General features: G+C 35.7%; 1 protein-coding gene across 1 annotated transcript in view; it reads right to left on the bottom strand.

The window, feature by feature from the left end:
• The window catches only part of LOC118751040 (phospholipase A1 member A-like), a gene marked incomplete at its 3' end in the record, with an annotated part of 36,430 nt that overhangs the window by 12,075 nt on the left and 859 nt on the right, over nt 1–23,496 (bottom strand). Inside the window, exon 2 of the mRNA XM_036485803.1 lies at nt 2,129–2,195. Coding sequence (XP_036341696.1) covers nt 2,129–2,195 — 67 coding nt within the window. The remainder of the gene's footprint in view (nt 1–2,128; nt 2,196–23,496) is intronic.

Here is a 23,496-nt window from a genome sequence, read left to right as displayed (position 1 = left end):
TCAGATTTTTGGTGAGCAAGCTGGTCATTGCTGTCATCTATAATAACAACTTCATCCGAGCGTACATCAGCAGATTCAGCAGGTAACAGAGACGACTCCGTATTATTGTTGGCAATGGTAGCAGAACTACAAGGGGCCACGCGCTTAGCTGACATAGCAGGAGAGAGCTGCTCCGCAGTAGAGGTCGTAACCTTAGCAGGCAGAGCAGCCGAGAGATCAGCACTAGCCAACGACGGCTCAGCGAGAGTATTAATGGCAATGACATCAGTAAGATCGGCACTCGAAGAAGCAGGAGAAATGCGCATAATCGACGATAACGCAGCAGCAGTATCAGCTTCAGCACCTTGCATTGTCCGCTTGGGCTGAGAACAAATTTCAATGATTTTTGACAAATTAGACGAGTTGCTCTTGGGAGGCGGGTCAATGCCCTTTGATCGAAAGCGCGTATTAATCGCATTTTCACTTGCATCAATGTTCATAGACTTCAACGTAGACTTGTCATTGTTCTTAACAGGGACGTGAACCGGTTTTGAATCGAACCGGTTTTGAACCGGAAAACCGCTTTTTTCTATTAATTAACTGAACCATTAACCGAACCGAAATTTTCCACAAATGTTTGATCCGACCCGAAAACCGAACCACTTTCCATAAAGGTTTAAAGGTTCGTTTCAACCAAGTTTTAATAGATAAATGTACCCACTTTTTTCTTTTTGTTAAACATGGTAATATCTACCATGTGACAGAAAGACAGAAGAAATACGTTTATGATAAAATTTTGGAAAACGAGCGTGGCACCGTCCACTTATGATCACATATATGTATCTCGGTAATCGGTCTACCAATTTATACCAAACTCGGTATTCCTATTGTGCTTGCCAAATAAAAGCAAAACGGTTAAAATTATTGAAATCAGACTAAAATTGAGGCCGCTTTTCATACAACGGTAAATTGCAGAAATGCTTGAAACTTCAATATTTCGAAATTTAAGGACGCTTAATTACTCAAAATTGATACACCCCGCTTACCATGTTGCGGTGGCTCTCGGAAAGGTGAAAATCATATATTTAATACTTGCGCCGGGTATTTAATGTTCGGCTCCGCCCGAACTTAGACTTTATTACTTGTTTGTTTTTCGAACCGTTCAACCGAACCGAAACCCCGGTTCAAATACCAAAAAAACCGCTTTGAGGAACCAATCCAAAAGTGCAAAAACGGTTCACGTCCCTGGTTCTTAACACCCGCAAGCACCTTCTGAATTTCAGCTAATGAAGAAGACCACACTTTTTCAAATTTAGAGAGGCACATAGGAATAGTGCAATTAACGCAGATATCACATCTAAACATAATATTCACGTTTACTTTTACAAGATTTAGGCAGTTAGAGTTTAAGTTAGAGCATTTTAAATGCACTTTTTACCCACAGACACCGCAAGAGATAAAGTCATCTTTTACGATTTGTTTCTCACAGTTTATACACTTAGTCATCGCGATATCAGACCGAAGAGCAAAATGCAAAACACAGAGCAACGAAAAACACGTCTGCCCGCGACGACGGTCAACTGATATATTGTTACCTGTCACCATGACCGACATGTCTATGACTCGATCGAAAATTAATTTCGAACGGAACTGACTATAATTTTTCTCAATCCTTGAATCGAATCGTTTTTATTATGGAATGCCCGAAAATAATATACTCGTACGTCTCGCTAAGTATTTTATCGTGCTTCTCCAGTAAGTTTAGTCCTGCAAATGGTTTTTTTTGAGAAGCCTTTCTTCGTGACTGAATTACACTCGGATTTTTAGCGTTTATTTAAAATGTGCGTTTCCTTAAGTATTACTTATAACAAGTTATGGTCTGATTATGCATACTTCGCATAACTTCGCACAACTTCGCATAACCTGCAAATTGTAATTTCGTATGTTCTTTGTACGTATTTTTTTATGTATTACCCAGAAATTGGCGGAACTTTTAAAAACTTAGCGATCTGTTTAGTTAAGATTTCGCTTCACATTTTCTTTTTTAAGTTACATTCTTATTGCACTGGTACAAATGGTTGTGCGAAGTTATGCGAAGTATGCATAATCAGACCTTTAGGTATGTAAAATATTTTAGTAAGTTTCGTACCCATAAAATAACATAAATTTTGCAATTGTCAGATCAGCGTGGGATGATTTTAAGCCCATCAGTAATCCTGTAAGTAAATAAAAAAAACGATTATTTATCATCGGGCGCAATGTGCATGCAGCTGGCACTGGTAGTTAAATTAATGCAATAAATTATATCAGAAAGAATCCACGATGTGGAGAAGAAAGGTGGTGCCCATCCCGTACCGCTATTCCGCTATTCTCAGTGAATTTGACAGAATCGCCGTTTGTGTGACGTCACACTTGTGCAACTTATTTACGTTTTTCTTGCAATATTTCTTCTTCTTGCATTCTTGCTCGCGTTTTGAACCAACTAACTTAACCAGTGTGACGTCACACAAAAATTATTCTCAAAAATCCTCTCTTGTATTGTATAGTTTTTGGAAAAAAACCTGTATGTTTCTTTTGGTCAGAAGCACGGTTGCCACTCATTTTTTGTGGCCCAAAATTTAAAAAAGTGTACCAAAATATTTTTTAGAATTAAAATTAGTCTACATTTTCACCTAAATATTCATACATTGTATAAGTATGCGAATTTGTTACTTCATTACAAATTACATATTTTCTAACTATACTCTTTTTATTTACACCACAACCCAGCATATTTAAATTTTTTTGATCGACTACTTTCCAGGGAACAATTACACATTCTCTGAATAAAGGGTTTTCTTTTTCACTTTATCATTTTACAACTCGTCACTTTATAATATATATTGATATTAATAAATTTCAAGAAAAACTTATTCTAAAACATATGTTTAAGGCCGGGTAATAGCACATAAATATAAAAACAATACAAAACGTAGTTATATATCTAAATAACAATTATCTATTTTTGTACGATTTTAAAAATGTACCAAATCCAAAAGTTGTGTACCAGTGTACCAAACTAGAAAAAATGTGCCAAAAATGGTACATTTTGGCCAAAATGGAAACCGTGGTCAGAAGTTCTGCTGATTTTTCTGAAGACGCGCAGCGTATTTTGTATGGAAAACGATAAAGAACGTGCTTCGCAAGCGCGCTAGACTCGCTGTCAGTTACATATGTATGTATACTTGTTGAGTTTTCCATACAAAACACGTTGCGCGTCATGAGAAAAATCATGATAACTTCTGACCTAATGCAATATACTGATTTTTTCTTTCTTTAAGTCTTCGTAATAAAACAAGGAATCGTAAATGCCCAGAAAAAAATATTGAATTCGGATCAGAAGTTTATTTGTTTTAAATAATTGTTGGTATTACTTATACTAAATTTAAGCATAATCAATTTTTTTTAAATTGGATGTTTAAAAATTTTTTAAACAATATCTCTTGAAAAAATTAAATTCTTGCAAAACCGCTTTAGGTTATAATTTTTACTCCAGAATACTATAAAGTTATTGATATAACATCAAAAATTTAGTGGCCCACTTCAGAAAATTTCAGCCATACATAATGTGACCAACAGTGCCGGATTTAGGATCTATGGGCCCCTAGGCTTTTTGTATGGTGCGGGCCCCTTGGGTGCACTAAGGCAAACGGCGGCCACGACTCTTCCCCACATTTTAGTTTTTTTAAGTTGTAAACATAACCTAACCTTACAGGTAAAAATAACGATTAGGTTTTTCAATATAATCTTAAAATACATACTTTGTAAATTTTAAACCACGTTATATTTTTCAGAAAAATTCTAAGTACGCAGTTTTATAGCCATTAAATCTTAGTATACCAAGTGCAAGTTTGAAGTTGCTAAAAACCGCGAGAATAAACGCCAAAAAGTGCAGCCTATTTTACGTAATGGACGCCCGAAGTCGGTTTTTATCAGTTTCAGTTTCGAAAATGACCTTTCTTCTGAACTGTTGGTGACCATGAGAGAGAGCAACATTCTTAATGCAACTTCTACATTTGGGGAGCAATCTTTGACGTTATAATCAAACAAAAGTTTATACATCCATGTATCTTTGCTATCAACTTCTGGATTTTTCTCATAGTCTGTTTAAAACTGCATGTAAAAATGTTTAAATTGTATTACCTCGTTCACTAAATTGTCTTCCAAGACATTTTCGTATATCTCAAACAATTTTGTACTTTCTGAGAGCATTTCTTTATCACCGAGCATGTCTAATGTGTTGAGGACGTTCATGAACAAGTTTGAAGCAGTGATGAAATTGATGGTACAATTGTACTTTTTTGGTACATTTTGAATTCCAAAAGTACATGGGTACTACATCGACATTTTTGATACAATTTTGTCAAAACACGGCGCTACCATTGTGTATACATGGAAATTGGAATTTCTGTGGATGAAAATATTATCATCTTTTTCTACCTCATAGAAGTAAATAGTGGTGTTTCTTAAAAACGAAAGACTTCTTCTCCTTCAAGGGTTCTTCTTTCACAAGGGTTCCCTGTATTGCCAGCTCATCGGCTACACAGTTACCCATGATTTCGCTATGACCCGGAACCCAAATGAGCTTAATAGCGTAGTTATCCGATGCGGAAGTACAACTAGTCGTCACCATTTTCGCCTACATAAAATTGGTTACACTAGAGAGCAAAAAATCCGAAGCCTCCTGTATTGCGGCTACCTCTGCTTGGAAAACGCTACAGTGATCCGGTTGCCTGAATATCAGATTGATGGAGAGTTTTTTCTGTTTACACTTTTGAATCTAAACGAAAATTCGAGCAGCTGTTCGGACAGCTTGGAAATTGCTGCAAACTATACTGGATATTTTCCTCTTGTGAGATAACAGCTGACATTTCACGGAAATTTTGTTGCTGGACATGTTTTACTGGAGATGTTAAGCGCACGTACCAATAGAGATACTTACCTATTTCAAAAACATATGTGTTCATATGTATGTATGGTCTTTTAAGTGTTGGAACTTTTTCGGCTGATTTAGTACTTTTTTCTTGGCCATTTGGCACGAAATTCAAAAACCTATTTATCATCCCTGGTTTGTCGGCCTCCACCTCTTTCTTAGTTCACTCCCAAGTGAGTCTATTACAGGTATGAAACTTTGGGTTCGAAATTTATTCGATGGTTTTTTAATGTCATACCTTTTTTAAAATAATTTAATTCTTTTTGCTTTATTTTCATTTAAACATAAACATATACATATGTACATTTTTTTTTATTTAATTTAATTTTTAAAAAACTTATTGCTAAAAGGCGAACAGCCTAACGCTAAGTCTTTCGAAAGACAGTAACGAGCTTTCAAGATAGTAGCAGAAGTTACACATTTCTTACGAGAGACTTTTGTCTTGCGAAAGACTGTCGTGAGTTGAAAGACAGTTGAAAGAATTGCCCCGATATATTAATTTTACACTACTTTATTTGAAAATTTGCCTTTAAAATTTTGTATAAGATAGCCGAATGACCGAACATAAAGCAATAAAGCTGTTAATTTATCCACTTGCTTATTGACCTTTTTTATATATTTTTTTGCGATGTTGCTTTGACCAGGCCTTGAACCCAGACCTTTCGGAGTGGTAGCGCGCACTGCTGACCACTACACCACAGTGGCCACAACTTTAGGTGCGCTTAAATTCTCTAACACATTCACCATAGCACTGTTTTCAATATTTTCTTTATTTCGTCACTAGACACGAATAAAAACGCGCTAGTGTTTTGACGGCGAAAAAAAGACGCGTAAAAAAACTTTCCGAAAAAAGACGCGTAACCTATTTTGTACATTCTGCTAACATTTTGTTACGCAAGCCTATTGGGTCGATAGCCATTGTCAACCATTATCGCGCCACAACTATACATATGTTGGTACCACTAGCGTGTGTCTCAACATGTTGCGCAGCATGTGTGGGAAGGCGCATTTGTAGTAACCCTGCAAAAAATTGTGCGACTAATCTCTAAAGCGAGTATTCCGAGATTACTCTCAATCGGGTACAATTGGACATTAATTAGTCGCAACTAGTCTTATACAGGTACTAATGGAGGTCAGTTAGTCTCGACTCATCCCTTATGGGTATAATTGGAGATAAATTAGTCCCCAACTCATCTCTAACGGGTACTATTAACGATTTAATGATATGTACGCACTTAGTCAATGAAATTTCATGTGCGGCGTTGGCACACAGAGAGAGTATTCGCCTAACAAAACTGAGCACCCCAGTTCGAATCTCAGCAGGCGCAAATTTTTATTTTTATTTTTTTAAAGTGACTAGTCGCTTTTTGTACCCATTCGGGTGTAAAGGTTAACAATTAGTCTCTTCATAGGACATGCTCGAACAAAAGCGAACAGTTCATTCCATATAAAGAGATCAAAAGTGGTATTAGTCGCATGCTCCTTTGCGATTGCTCCCGGAGTCATCCCGGATTACTCCCATTTTTTGCTATCCCTGCGGCTCGAAAAGGCCCCAGCCAGCAAAGAAAAGTAAATTTTGTCGACAGTGCAGTTGAGACCAATTTTCCGTATCCGAAAACGCATACAAAAAACTCCTACAGTTATCATTAATTTTCGTATCCAGAAACAATGCAGTTTAGTTCAATTTTCCGTATCCGAAAACGCATACAAAAAAGTCCTATAGTTATCATCAATTTTCGATTTGAATTTGAAAGCAATAATTGTATTTTATTTGCTTAAGCTAAACATTTGAAAGCATATATGCTTAGTCGGCAGTGGCTGAGCGTGCAGAGGAGTATGCCGCTATTTGTTAGCTTCCAGAAGGTGCCGGGTTCGAATTCCGCCATGCGTTTCCTAATTTTATTTTATTTCTTTTGAACCATGCAAAAGTATCTATGAAGTGCAGAAGGAAAGCGTATTGAACGAAAAATTCTATCAGACAAATTTCAGAAAAAACAGTTTCACAAACTGTTGTCTGTATGTATGTTTCTGCCGCACACTTTAGTGGGAAAACGGATCGTCAAAGTATCCGGAAATGGAATCAGTAAACGGACAAAAATCCGCACTTCATCCACTTTTTTGTCCTTTTTCGGATCGGTTTTCGGCTTTTTTGCTGGTTGGGGCAGTTGTGAGAATGAGTGTGTGAGTGTAAAATACTTTTGCAGATGACCTTTCGGTTATGCAGAAATTGCGTTTTATGCCTGTCCGCCCGCTATATAAAACCCCGACGAAACGCAACGCCACAGTTACGGAGTTGCAGTGTGCTAGTAAGAAAGTTTCGACAGTGCAGTGGGTGAAAGTGCGCGCGTTCAAACCGTTAAAGTTTAAATAAAACAAGTAAGAAAGTCTAAGTTCGGGCGGAGCCGAACATTAAATACCCGGCGCAAGTATTAAATATATGTTTTTTCACCTTTCCGAAACCTTCCGCTAGATTGTAAGCCGGGGTGTATCAATTTTGAGTAAATTAGCGTCCTTCAATTTCGAAATATTGAAGTTTCAAGCATTTCTGAAATTTACCGTTATATGAGAAGCGGCCGTTATTTTAGTCCGATTTCAATAATTTTCAACGTTTTGCTTATATTTGGCAAGCACAATAACCACACCGAGTTTGGTACAAATTGGTAGAACGGTTACCGATATACATATATGTGATCATAAGTGGGCGGTGCCACGCCCATTTTCCAAAATTTTACCATAAACGTATTTCTTGGTAAAGGATTGTTGCAAGCATCACTTTTGAATAAATTAGCTTCAATATTTACTGATTTATCGAAGATTTTGTATTTCTCTAAATTACCGTTATATGGGATGTGGGCGTGGTTATTGTCCGATTTTAAAAAGTTTCGGCGATTTTTTATGCTGTATCAAGGCCAACAACTGTGCCAAGTTTGGAAGAAATTGGTGCAGCGGTTACCAAGATATACACATGTAACCATAAGTGGGCGTGGCTACGCCCATTTTCCAAAAATTTATGATATTCTTATTTTTCGTATAAAACTTATTATAAATATAAATTTTGAGTGAATAATCTCCAGTAGTTACTAAAATATCGCAGTTTTCGTATTTCTGAAAATTACCGTTATATGGGAAGTAGGCGTGGTTATTGAGCGATTTTAAAAATTTTCGGCCATTTGGTATGTTGTGCGAAGGCCAACAACTGTACCAAGTTTGGAAGAAATTGGTGCAGCGGCTACCAAGATATACACATGTAACCATAAATGGGCGTGGCTACGCCCATTTTCCAAAAATTTATAATATTCTTATTTTTCGTCTAAAAATTATTGTAATTGTCAATTTTGAGAGAATTATCTTCAGTAGTTACTAAAATATCGCAGTTTTCGTATTTCTGGAAATTACCGTTATATGGGAAGTGGGCGTGGTTAAAGTCCGATTTCGCCCATTTTCAATACCAACCTTCCTTGGATTAAGGGAAACCTACATACCAAATTTCGTTGAGATATCTCAATTTCTGCTCGAGTTATCGTGTACACGGACAGACGGACAGACAGACATGGCTTAATCGATTTCTTTTTTCATCCTGATCATTTATGTATACATTTGTCTATATCTATCTCGATTCGTTTTGGCTGTTACAAACAACCGTTATGTGAACAAAATTAATATACCCTTGTGCACAAGTGCGCTCGGGTATAAAAAGGGGGTGTGACAAAAGAAAACCCCAAACGGAAGATACCACAAAGGCGAGGTTTCAAGAGGTACCACTAGTTAAGACGGATTCCAAGCTACACCAGTTTCCCATCCAACCGCCGGAGGACGAGGTAAGCCCAAGTTTTTTTGTGTAAATATACATATGTACAGGTGTGTGATCTAGCCTACACCACTGCGTAATATGGGGTAAAGAAGATGAGTCACAGCATCCATCTAACAATTATCGACCCTGGTACCCACGAATGGTGGAATCCATGTATGCTGGCAATGTAAATCCACAAACACTCAAGCATGAGCGCTTATGTGCTTATGCCCATGTGTACATGTATATATGTTTATTCATATATGTGTATGCATGTACACGTATGAGCACTAGCGCCTAAGTGGCAAAAGTGGTGACATGTAATAAGGTCAATGGAAATAATGTCAATTGACTTTATTTCCCACCCTGGTGCGAAATAAAGTCAATTGACATTATAACCTTTTCAAAAGCGAAATAAAGTCAACAAAAATATGGAAATAAAGTCATTGACGCTATTTCCTCATTCAAATGGAAATAGCGTCAACAATGCTTAAAGTATGTCGATTCATAGAAAAAAATGTTGTTCTTACAATAAACATTGCCCCGTAAGTGTTGTTTTTGAATAGAAGAAAAAGGCTTTTGCCAAATCCTCAGTGTTGTGATATTAATCCACACACAATCATGAACTACCACCAATTGATTCTATTAAAAAAAAATTTTAATTACGAGTATGTAAAAACACGATGCGAAAAACTAAACGCCTGCGCACAGCTGGAGAAATATTTGAAGAAAGAGTGGAGAAATGATCCATAACTTGCAAAACATTTTTCGTTTCTACAAAAATAAAGCGAACACTATTAAATTGAAGAAACAGTACATGTCCAAAAACCCCGGAGGAGCACTGAAAGAATTCTGTGTTTTAAATTAGCATATTTTGAACGAATTCGGAATGTCTAAGGTGGAAAAGAACCCAACTTTTCTATAAGGAAACAATTATAAAAAAAGAATTTTCTTACACTGTATTTATGCCTCCGCCAGCAGTCATTTAAAAGCAGCTAAGGAGAACGACGACACTACTTATTAGATGGCACATTCAACGAGCCAATATGCCAAAATGCGGGTATAAACAATTATTGATATTAAATCGGAACCGAGATCATATAAGGTAATTGATTGGTTTTCACACACTTTTGAAACACAAATTATATGTGACCTCTACGGAAAGGGGGATAAGGTGTCAAAAAATCAATTTTCACTTTTTGGTTGATTCGGATGGAAGATGAGATGCTTTTTCACGTGGTGAAAAGCAGAAAATCCTAACTTGCTTAGAAGTGTACTAAAAACGATAATCAACACAAACAGTAAACGTCACTTCTTCAGTGTTACTTTTTTAAATGTTCCACACTAGCAACTTACACGATGAACTATAATAATATTCCGACCAACAACAACACTTACTGGACCAACAACAACACTTACTGGACGTCCGGCGCGGAGAACAATTAACGAGATAATGAGAAACTGACGAAACGAGTTGCTTACTTTTAACAGCTTTTTCACAGAAAACTAGTTTTCGCACGTAAGCTCCCTTTTCGTAGACCTGCTTTTTTAATGCAGACAAGTTGTTGCCTCAAAACACAGCAGAAATCTTCCAATCAGGGCTGCCAACTCTCCTTAGTTATGAGGTGCCATATTAAGGATAAAAAAAAGTGCCATAATGTGCCAAATAGAAAAATAAAAGTGCCAAAAAAGGTGTAATTCCTTTTAATCATTCACATTTAGCAATAAAATAAAGCCACATTTTCAAAACAAAAGTGCAATGATAAAATAAGATAAACCAGTCGAAAAGCCTTTATAAATTAGAAAATTTTAGTTGAGAAAAAGAAGTGCACGCAAAGGATTTCACAAAACTGTATTGAAATGTTATTTTTTTTACAAAAGTGCCATTTTGGCATTTTGTGCCAAATTGAAAAATTAAGTGCCATTTGAAGTAAAATAGGAACAAATGGCACGGTTTGAGCCAAGTTGGCATCCCTGCTTCCAATAACTTACAAATATAAAAATGTGAAATATCGAGGGCTTGAATTCATTAATACCCTCTATCTGCAATTTGCACAAAAACTAATTTGTGATTTTAGAAACCATCTGGGACTTATTACCTGTCGTTATATAAGGTAACATTAATATCACTGATGACAGTTAAAGCTTAGGTGGATTTTTATATCATAATCCCATCTTTGTGAAAAGTGTGCAGATAGGGGGTATTATTGAATATAAACCCTCGATGTTTAAAATATATAAAAACTTTATTTCAACGTATACAAAAAATAAATCTACCTGCGTTACAGCACGTCGTGAGACGGGGAAGGGGGGCCGGGGGGGCCGCGGCGTAGCGTGACGTGGTGTGCGCGCCGGTCGCGCTGGGTACGCGGGACGGGAGCGCGAGCTCGACGCGCGCGGTGTGGCGCGCGCGGTGTGGCGCGCTGACGCGGGCCGCTGCGAAGCTAAGCAAATTTAATGTTTGAAAGAGAAATAACGTCAATTGATTTTATTTCGTTTTTAAAAAGGTAATAATGTCAATTGACTTTATTTCGCACCAGGGTGGGAAATAAAGTCAATTGACATTATTTCCGTTGATCTTATTACCTGTCACCGGCAAAAGTGACTAAAAGGTTATGGCTGACTTCCAAAACGTATCAACACAATGTCTGGATACTATTACTTATACTGCGGTATTCAAACTGTTTGTATATCCAGAGTTGCGACACATTGCAACCATATACATTGCATATTTTAAATATTCACTTTAGCAATGAAAAATTTTTTCTGAATAATCCATTTTTAAAATACCAATGGTAACCAGTAACAAACGAAGCATCACCTTTGTTTCTGATGAACTTCGTTTCGCGGATTACTGTAGCGATGCGTTTCGATAACTTTTCGGATGCGTTTTGAAACAGTATACATTGTCAATATTTTGTAGTTCGGCGTTATGGAACATTAAGTTCTTTCCCTAACAATCCAGACCGGATCCGGTAATTAGAGAAGTACGGGAACGCAAAAAACCACATTTCGTGCCCAGAATTTATGAGACAGCTAGTGATGTGCTGAATTTTCGGTACCCAGTACTTAAAAAAAGTTTTCAGAACCCAATACTTTTTCGGTACCCGATACCGATTCTTTACATTAAACCTTCGCCATTATATGCATTTCAAGTTTAGAAAAAACTTTAATTACTAATTTATATGATATCGGCTAAAACACTTGAACTTATAACAACAGAGAAATATTATTTTAACAGTTTTAATCTTAGTTGATCCAAGGTTCAAGAAAAATGCTTTTACGGATGAAGAAGCCTTTCAGGGGGGAGATTCAAACAAGTAAGAGTGTCTCTGCATTATGGCCTCGAACCGACATATATACATCTTTTATTTGAATCCGTATTAAAAGCTCTATTGGCTCCTATATTTGGATTATTATAGGCGAGTCTCCCCTGAACCGTTTTTTCCATATAATTGGCCTATTTGCGCTTTTATTCGAAACCTAAATGTTTCGGTACCGAGTATCTAGAGTATTGGATACTTTTTAAATCAGCACCGAATATCGGTCAATACTTAAAAGCATGATTCAATAATACAAGGTTCGATAAACTGACAGTTGTCTCTCTCGCACCGCTCCCTTAGCAGTGGCACCGTGTTGCTTCCTTGCAAATTTACATGGAAACAGTGTAGCTTTGGTGTGAAATAGAAGTATAAGCTTTTGTGCAATATGTTTATTTGTATATGCATACGAAGCATATTTAACTGATGAAAACATAAACTGTTTTTAAATTGGATGTTTACATCAATCTCATAGTACATTATTTTAATTTTGAGTCATTTTGCATTTTTTATACAGCTAAATAGCACATAAATTACGTAATTCACGTAGATATATCAGTATTACGTTCAACATTTCATTTAAAATGCCAGATTTCCTGCAAATTCATTAGAATTTACAAAAAGAATTTCACTACTAATTGCGTACTTTTCTGCTACCATTTTCCCACAAAGATATTTCATTCTTTCCCTTTCTCCGTCCTTCGTAAATGCAACCTTTTGTAAGGGAGTGTCAAACCGCAGCTGTCAATAATTATCTAACCTTGTATTATTGAATCATGACTTAAAAGCAGTGTTGCCAACTTTTGATTTTCAAAAAGCACCAAAAACTTTGAAAAAAAAGCGTTTGATCACACTAAAAGCACCAAATTATTTTGAATCAAAAGATGCTTTTTTCATAACAGCTTGTATTTAACAAAAGCAAAAAATTAGCAAGATTTACAAGAATACATACATAAATCAATACACACAATTTTTCGCTCATAACGATTGAATAGCCTCCACACATGCTATGATGACTCATACTTACGACATAATATCGAAGTACTGCGCATTAAAACTGGTATATCTCGAGAAAGAAAAATCGAATCGCAACAAATGAAAATGATGCCATATGTAGAAATGAGCAAAAAAAAATTTTATGTTTTCATTACATAACCTCAAATATCGCCGTGTTTTTGGCACTTTGAGGTTAGGATATCTCAAAATTCTAGTGCTAAGCAATAGAGCTGGGATACTATCGATAGTACCGCCACTCGATAGTTTTCGAAACGATAGTTGAAAACATCGATAGCATCGATAGTACTATCGCCGTGAGAGGTATTGAATTGAAATGCTAAATTGCTTGAAAATTAAATAATTAATAAATTTATAAAATTTATAAATTACTTTGTAAAATAAAGAATGTTTAAATTTGAGTGCATTAAAAAGAACTTATAATAATAAAATAAACTTATTAATTTATGCGTCTGAATTATATGTACATACGTTTGTCCCTTTTGAAGTGCATAGAAGTGAAATTGGTTATAGTTATTAATACATTTCTAAGACTACAAAACAAACAAAACAAAAGATATTCGTTTAAATTGACAACTCATACTTATAAAAGTTCAACTGAGATCAAATACGGAGACGCATATCAAAATCCGGACAGAGGAAATTATCAACATTTTACCATATTATACGAAAATGAATAAAGTACTGGTCAAAATAATAGCACCGCAATATTTTAGCAGTTTTGATTTTTTTTTTGTTTCGTTTAGTGTCAACTAATTTTTTATAAAAGTTGTACAAAACATAAAAAACTACAAAATCATTAAAATTTCAAGCTTTTTAATTCGAATTTCTATAAAAATTCTGTGTAAGCGGTTTATAGCTTATTAAATTTTACTATAACTCAGTGTAAGCTTATAGTTGCTAAAAATTCCAATAACTAAAAATTTTTTTTGCCGACTGTATTGTGATTTTCTTTGAAAAAAAAATTAATGAATTGTTAAGAGGTGTAAAAACAGAAGTTTCGCTAAAACCTCCATCGATAGCTTTCAAAAACTATCGATAGTGGCGACAGTTTTCAATTATCGATACTATCGATAGTATCCCAGCTCTACTAAGCAATTGTGCGGCCAGATTTGGATTCAGCACCAAGAAACGATGTTTTTTAATCAGGTGGTAAAAAAATCAAAATTTGTACAAATAATTAGAAAAGAAAAAAAGAAATAAAGAAATACTTAACTTACGCGAATAGAATTCAACAAGATGGGTTTGTAACTTCAGCTTTTTATCTATCATGGTTATATTTTAGTGCAATTAAATTTGTAGATTCTTGTAATAGGTTTTACCTATCTCGGAGAAATTTTAGTTCAGAAAAAAAAGCACTAAAAAAAGCACTAGCACTAGCACTAAATGATTTTTTTTGGCGTTTTAATTTTCAAAAAGCACTAAATCTTGTGCTTTAAGCACCAAGTTGGCAACTATGCTTAAAAGTATTGACTCAGCACATCATTAGAAACAGGCAAACATGTAAACACAAAACAGCTGATATGCAGTTTGACACTTTATCCATTTTTACCCGGAGAAAAAGTCCGGGCTGTTTTGGGCAGGAAGAAGAAGACACTTACGATCCAATACGTTGCAATTTTCGCTCTCTATTACCCATTTTGTTGAGTACGGGAATGATTTCTGGGCTAATTTGGGCGCCCGCGGGATCCCATAACCACCATAAACATCACCAGTACATATGTATGTATGTGAGCCAGAAGTAGGTCAACGTTCGGTATACACAAGATGGACAAGTATATAGAGAAGCACAGCTGAGCGACGTGCCTAAGTACTCATACATGTGTACATAGGTACCTAGACGAACTGAGGAATACTCCGGTGAGAGGGATTTCAGCGTTGGAAGCAAGTAAGAAAACTGATTGGTAAGCGCTGCCATTAACGAGGGAGAACGCCGGAGAAGGGCAGTAAAAATAAGCAACGAGTAGAGCAGCGAACGAGATTCGACGTCACCGGCTTGACACTGCCGCCCAACGCCAGTGCCATCAGCAGTTACGAGCAGCGGGGGGGTTGGATTTTCCCCATGTGTTTTTTTCTCTTTGGTTAATTTCTTTATGTTAAAATTTCCAGTTCTAATTGCTAATTAAGTTATAAAAGGGTTTTTTAGGTAATACTCATGTGAATTTTGTTGTATAGAAGATTTTGAGCTGTCTTTTTTTGGTCCTAGTGGGTAATCCCAGGAAGTATTTATCCAGATCTTTATTTGCCGGTTAGCAGGTTATTTTAAGATTTTTTTTTTCTTTAATCTTTTTTATTGAAATTTTGGGCACTAAATGCGTTCTTATCATGTTTTAATTTTTGTGTTTGTACTATTTTTAATATTCGGCTATAGAGTTTCATTTCCCTCAGAATCAGCTTTTTTCGCAATACTCCTTTATTTTTACGCGCACTTTCGGTTGCCATTCATTCGCGTTTAGATGACTATAGTAAATTGGACCCGCTTGATGCCCGCCAAGTCGAGCAAGTGACCGATCTGCCAAAGAAAACAAAGTAATTTGCTCAGTACCTTTAGGGGAGGTAGGCTCACATATATGTATGTACACTCTCTCCTCCCACACAGGTTCGCAACGGCATGCTGGTACCAACATCGCTGGAGTGACCAGGTGAGCGAAGTTATTTGAATTATTTGAGTGTAAACTATACGGGTCAGTGTTACCGCTGAAAATTTTTCCAAAGTCGCAAAAAAAAGTGTCACAGCCGAAAAAAGTGTATTCAGTAATACAAATCGAAATAAAATCAACTAGTTATAGCTTTTTGACATAATTTTCAATGAAATCTGTCAAAAAAGATGAACCCAACATTAGACTTGACTTTATTTCATCCATGAGTATGCCCCATTATTTTTAATAAATTGCTAATGGAGATCATTTTCTGCCAAAAAAAAAATGTTCTCTTCAAATAAAAACCTATTGATGAGGGATATATTAAAAATAAGCAGTGTGCATATATTGCATTTATTATGAAAACAAAATTGCAGTTGAAAAAGTACTTACATCAATATAACACAAAAGCAACATTAGTAGTTAACAATTTAAATTATCGCAAATTATTTGTTTGTACCGGGAGCTACGAAAATGAATATTTCAACTTTTTTAATTACAATTACTGTAATCGTAATCTAAGTTCGTTCGATGAATGATTACAATAATTTTAAATTTAAAATTTTTCTAATTACAATCTTTTGAGTAATCTTAAACGAAGTTATTCTATAAATTTGCGAAATATAAATGCGCGCTAACGATAATATGAGGATAATATGTATTTATATAAAAAACAGAAAAATAAAAGAAACTAATATTAAAATAAAAATAATAAGTAAGGCAGGTCGGACGAAGTAAACTTGTATTATGCCTGTAGATTTCTATGTAAAAAATCCAAATGAAGACCTTAAAGATAAGCGTTGTAAGTCGTCTTTCCACAACATGGTGTGCTTCGCATGCGGAGGAGACACGTCGTTTTGTGTGTACAAGCGGGAAACGGGACGCAGGCGGATATTGCCGGGAGCTCCAGCAGGGGAAGGAGCACCCGGAAATCAGCCAGCATACCAACTGCTAAAAAGAAAAGACAGTAAAGTAGTTTGGAAGAAAGATGATGAGAGTAAGAATTGTGAAATAAAAAGTCTACACCAGATATGTCCAACCGGTAGCTCGCGGGCGCCTGGTAGCTCGCGACCTAAATTTTAGGCGCCCGCAAACAAGAAGATGAACAGAGTATTTTGTATTGAATTGAAAAGTTTAACAATTGGAAGTTTTTTTGGTACATAAGTGGACTTTTATTTTTGAATTTTCACGAACTCATTCACTTCTTATCTTTCTATGCTAGACATGACAGAATATCTGTTTCAGGATCTTCAAAACAAAAACAGCGTAATCTCAGCAATAAAAAAGTGTCGTTATCTGATGACCTACCAAACGATATTCATGGCCAAATAAAAAGCGATTTCAAGAAATGTGACTAAGTTTCCTTAAAAATGGATGAGTAGTCCGATGTTTCAGACTCTCCGCACTTATTAGTGTTCACCAGAGTGGTATTTTCTGATTTTTCTGCTAAGGAGGCACTGTTAGTCAATCTGACTTTGGAAACTCGTACTCGTGGGCAAGATATAAATATATAACGTAGTGAAAAAGAAGGAAATCTGATTGCAAAAACACTCAACCTTGACAAGGTTATGAGCACGATCGTTCGTATTGTGAATTTGATTCGCGGATGACCGTTAATGCATCGGCAATTCAAAGCCTTGCTCGATAAATCTGAGAATTAATTCGGTGACATATTCTACCACTCTGAAGTAAAATGGCTTAGACAAGGTAAAGTGTAGCTTTGATGACAGAAATAAAGATTTTCCTGAAATCCAAAGGCTGCATTTTTAACTGATGTGACTGCAAAACTAAATGATTTCAATAAAACTTTTCAATCTCGAAATCGATGTATGGATAGAGCAGTTGTCAAAGAAAAACTTTCAACATTTCCAGACGTTTACTCTTCTGGAACAGGCTTTTTCACAACTAATGGTTATATAAAACAAATACTGAAACGTACTGACTGACGAACATGTCAAAAATAACATGATTTTAGCCTGCACAACTGTGCAATATAAACCAGATTTTAAGAAGTTATCTGAAAATATGAAGATTCAAACATCATACGTAAAGTTAAAACGGACCTACGGTCAGAAAAAATCGGTTTTCACTTTTTCATCGACTCTTATAGTAAACGGGCCACTCTTTCCAATGCAATAAACCACTTTCTAGCTGCATTAGTTTTTTCACAATTTCACTTCAAAGTTAGGTACTTTCACAAAAAAGTACAAAAAAATCAAATCTGACAAACTATTCTGAAATTAATCAAATTTGCTTGAAACTCGTTATCCGGGGGTTTTCGAACATCGAATTCGTAATCACTTACCTCGTTTTCGGTGTCAACGACATTTTCGAGTTTCACATGAATCCGAACAAATTTTAAATTTTTTCCGCCATTTTGAATTTTTAAAAACGAACATCGGATTCGTAATCAGCGACACCAAAAACCCCCGGGTAACGAGTTTCAAGCGATTCCGATCAATTTTTAGAAATGTCATCCGCCATATTGGATCTGCCATTTTGAATTTTGGAAAACTAACATCGGATTCGTAATCAGCGACACCGAAAACCCCCGAGTAACGAGTTTCAATCCTTTCAAATGTCAGAAGCATCAAAATCAACTTGGTAAACTTCAAAGTCGTTTTTCTGGAAATCATTTTTTCTGAGCGTAGGTCCCTTTTAACTTTACGTGTCGCATATTAAGTTTATTGGGCATGTGCTGCGAGTCGTACGATTTGAAATCGGTGCGATTTGCAAACTATTTTTGATTATTTTTAGGGAAAGTAATAAATATTTCAAATGAAAACTGCGAGAAACACATAACTTACGTCATATCTATCGATTCAGTGCCAAATTTTGCGGTTTTGTTCATCAATCATCAATCTCCGAAGAAGGTTTTGCAGATCGCATCGATCTCAAATCGTACGATTTAATTTAACTTAACTGTATAAACTTTTATAATAAATAAATATTTTAAAAGGATCAGTTAGTAGAATATATACATTGAATATAAGAAGAGTGGAACGAGTTAACGCAGTTAAGATTGAAGTTAAGCTAGCGGTTCCCGCGTATTATAGCGATAGTTTCAAAGTAGCCCTTTGTCCAAGTTCTGTTCGACACCACTGGTCTACACCAACGTAGATTGGACTATGAGGCGGCACGTAAACGAATATTTTATAAGAGCATTGAAATGGAAGCCAAGGGTAGGAATTTTAAGAAAATTGAGAAGACGAGAGAAAAGAAAAAGTTATATAAGAGAATCCATAGCAAGATAGTGTCAACTATAGTGACGGTTAAAGGTGACAACAGGTTCTGTGCTCAAACCAAGATAGGAGGCAAAGAGGTGTGAGCGATCCTAGATTCTGGCGCGGGGCGAGTTGTTTAGGCAAAGATGCAAGTCGAGACAGTGACCACTCTTACTCGCAGATTTGAAGACACTCACGTTGTCCAAGTTCTTCTGAAACGTCGCTTGGAGTATAATCATAGTTTTATATCGGAAACTATAAGGGCATCGAAAGTAATAGCAGCATTACAGTGCCTTATGACAACGGAACTATACCACTTGCACAATATTCAGGCATCTGAAGGATGGTTGGCAGACGTTCGGAACCATGAATCAGTGCCTTTTATCGCCGATCCGGTAGATTAGCATATCGTCAGAGATTTGCAGACGCGCCATGAGGAAAATGTTGGAAGAGATCTAATCGAAGAAGATGAGATAAATCCAGGTGGTCAGGAAACACTTTTGGATAACGAGCTTATCGAAAACCTTCCATTAGAGCGAGTAGCAATAGCCCCTGGAGAGGGCCGAATTCCTATTGATATAACACGAGATGACAATACAGAGGAATTGTCTTTTCCAACAATTTTTTGTGGCAAAAAAGGCGAACGACGCTTAACTACAGCAAATTATTGGGGTCAGAAGTTCGCAGATATGACCGACGATGTGCACGTATTGATAATTTGCTCTGGAAATATCAATATTCTGAGTTGCAGCGCGTTAAAGATGCAATTTCTATTTGTTTGCGGAAAAAAATCTGGAACCTCCAACATCACCGCAGCAGCAAATATGGTCGATAGGAATTTGATTAGCAACTTAGTCCAACATGACGAGGGATACCACATCCTAAAGGGTCTCAGATCATCCCCTGCTCACTGGGAGGCAGAGAAAAAGAAGGTTTTAGCGATGATTCGTCAATTTGATTCTAACAAAACTTGTGGACAAAATGGATATTTCCGAAACTGAGGCAGCACAACTATCAAATTCAGAGAAGGCTCGGCTGTTCACGGTACTTCGATTATCGTTTCCGACGAATGGTTAAGCTACTCAAAGATAAAATATTTGAACCACATGTGATTATTCATTATTACTGGAGGATTAAGTTCCAACACAGAGGTAGTCCTCACTGTCATGGAATGTACTGAATAAGTAACGCACCTACTCTGGAGACAGAAGGTGTGATAAATATTGACCCCATTGTGGAATTTGTCGACCAATTTATATCAACAGATGGAAGCAATCCAGAGGTGCAGCAATTTATTGACTACCAAAGACATAAGGTTTGTATAGTAACTTCTCCAGTAAAACATTGCAGCCAGAGCGTAAAAGCTAAATAGAGCGTAAAATTGACAAGAAGAGAAAACTAACAGAAAAAGTTACTGAACGCAAAGCTAGTAAAAACTTGCAAGTGAATAGTTGTTGCACCCTTTTGATATTCTGCTGTAAACATTTTTCTATTTATAAATCAGTTGTAAACTCTTTGCTTTTCACACAAGCACTTACACAGTCTAGTACATCATTAATATTTTGATTTCCATTCATTTTACTTTTGTTTGTGCTAAACCAATTCAACAAATGGCGGCTTTTGACATTTATTCTTCTTCTTCTTCTGCTAGCTAATTTTTGCTAGTAGAAGTTTCACTAGTAAGAATTTGCAGCTCTCCCGTGTTGTTGCGCTCTCGATTTGTTGCTCTCCTGCAATTTTTTTGGGTTATCATACAGTAACATACAGAAGTAAGCGAACAACACCTGGCTCCGTTGCAAAAAATTAAAAATGTTTTAAGCCAACAGAATGAGAATATGGAAGCAGAGAACCTGAACAACTTTGAGGAATTCTTAATGCATCCAGACATTTCCACAACTTATGAGAATTACAAATTAGCGCTGCGTTCCAGTTTAAAGAAGCCTCAAATATTTCTACGAAGGACATTTTCAGATAGACTGCTTAACGCATATAATAGCGATATTTTGCGTTTGCATAGAGCAAATATGGACATTCAGTTCATACTTGACGCCTATGTATTCTGCAGCTACATAATTAATTATATCAACAAATCTAATAGAGGGGTATCTCAGCTGTTAAGACAAGCCATGGATGAAATAAATGACGGAAATTTCACAATTAAGCAAAAAATTACAACACATAGGCAATAAATTTGTTAACGGATCGGAGGTGTCCGCCCAAGACTAGTTTCGAAATACAAAATCACATTTTCCCGCTTTTTATAATCGAAACTGTATGGTGGAAAGTGTGTTCTAATATCTATTTGATACACAAAAAAGGATCACCGCTGTACTTTTTGCTGATATATTGCATACATATGTTCCATTTAGTTAAACAATATAAGAATATTGTAGTATGTACCACAAAAACGTATATTTTCTATAAAAAATCATAACTCAGAAAAAAAACTTCGTTACTACAGATTTAGGTTGATTGTAGTTCAAAGTGTCTCTTTCTCTGTAAAAAAGTTTGAGAGAAAAAAAATACACTTTTTGAGAAATTAAATTTAAAAAAAATATACACTTTTTGTTAATTAATAAATAAAAAATTTTAAATAATGAAAATCAATAATTATATCATTCTATCTTGAAGTGACAAGAATTACTGACATTTGAGTAAAAACATTGTTGGAATCTATTAAATTTTGACAAAGTTATGGGCATTTTAAAAAAACATTCTCACTGTCAATTCGAATAATCGATTTTTGCCTGAAAAACAAAATCGCGTTTAATTCGGCCGAAAAATTTTTCCGAGCCAAAAGAAAAAATACGTGTCTCATTATTTGGACCAACAAACAATGTATTTGAGTTTGGTGGAAATTAAAAATCATGCTCGTACCTGACCGGTTGTCTGGAAATGGAAAGCATCTGTAGTATACAGAAATCCATCTTTTTCATTATCAGCATTTAGAAGAATATTGGAAGAAGATATAAAAGAGCTGAGTAATAGAAATAATGGAGAATTAATAGTTGTAGGATACTTAAATGTCTGTCGCATTACGTCAAATGATGTTCTTGGAACGCGCTTAAGCCAACTAGGATTGTATTCCTTACTGGAACATCTTCCTAATACAAAGCAACAAACCGCGATTGATTGGTTATTGGCAAGTTTTTCTGCAGACAGAACAAGGGCGATAACATATGAGACCTCATTCAGCGACCATGACGGGATATTTTTTTAGTGTTCGCGATTTATGTTATTATATTTTCTAATGTACCACATACTTTTGTATTTACACACTTTGTTGTAGAACACCTTAATTTACTTTATCATAAGTGTTTTTGTTTTAGTTAATGTATTTGACAATTAAAAGTAGTAGATAAAAATTAAATAAAGAATAAAATAACAAGTAAGAAAGTCTAAGTTCGGGCGGAGCCGAACATTAAATACCCGGCGCACGTATTAAATATATGTTTTTCACCTTTCCGAAAGCTACCGCTAAATGGTAAGCCAGGGTGTATAAATTTTGAGTAAATTAGCGTCCTTAAATTTCGAAATATTGAAGTTTCAAGCATTTCTGAAATTTACCGTTATATGAAAAGCGGCCGTAATTTAAGACCGATTTCAATAATTTTCAACGTTTTGCTTTTATGTGGCAAGCACAGTAACCATACCGAGTTTGGTACAAATTGGTGGAACGGTTACCGAGATACATATATGTGATCATAAGTTGGCGGTGCCACGCCCATTTTCCAAAATGTTATCATAAACGTATTTCTTGGTAAAGAATTGTTGCAAGCATCAATTTTGAATAAATTAGCTTCAATATTTACTGATTTATCGAAGATTTTGTATTTTTCTAAATTACCGTTATATGGGATGTGGGCGTGGTTATCGTCCGAATTTAAAAATGTTCGGCTATTTGGTATGCTCTGCCAAGGCCAACAACTGCGCCAAGTTTGGAAGAAATTGGTGCAGCGGTTACCAAGATATACACATGTAACCATAAGTGGGCGTGGCTACGCTCATTTTCCAAAAATGTATAATATTCTTATTTTTCGTCTAAAAGTTATTGTAAATATCAATTTTGAGTGAATACTCTTCAGTAGTTACTAAAATATCGCAGTTTTCGTATTCTGAAGCATTTATGTATACATTTGTCTATATCTATCTCGATTCGTTTTGGCTGTTACAAACAACCGTTATGTGAACAAAGTTAATATACCCTTGTGCACAAGTGCGCTCGGGTATAAAAATTAACTGAACACATAAGTAAATTTGTATGTACGATGTAAATATTTATTAGATATTTATAAAAAAAATAAATAGTAATTTCATATTGAATATTTTTACGCTGAAAATTCAGTAAGAAGTAGTAGATGAAAGACGGCTTTTTTATTTTCACGAAAGGTATGAAGGCTTCGGCATAGCCGAAGACAGCCCCTTTTTATTATTACAACGCTTTTATCAACTTGCAATGTTGTGTGTCCAGAAACTTTCAATGTTGTGGATCCAGAAACTTTCAATGTTGTGTGTCCGACAACATAAAACCTTTGCTTTGAAAAGTTCCTATAAAAAA

This window comes from Rhagoletis pomonella, unplaced genomic scaffold, assembly GCF_013731165.1.
Source record: "Rhagoletis pomonella isolate Grant_MI unplaced genomic scaffold, Rhpom_1.0 Rhpom_scaffold_00503, whole genome shotgun sequence".
In the NCBI taxonomy this organism is placed as follows: domain Eukaryota; kingdom Metazoa; phylum Arthropoda; class Insecta; order Diptera; family Tephritidae; genus Rhagoletis; species Rhagoletis pomonella.
Note: the sequence above shows the minus strand (reverse complement) of the source record. Positions and strands in the feature narration are given on the sequence as shown.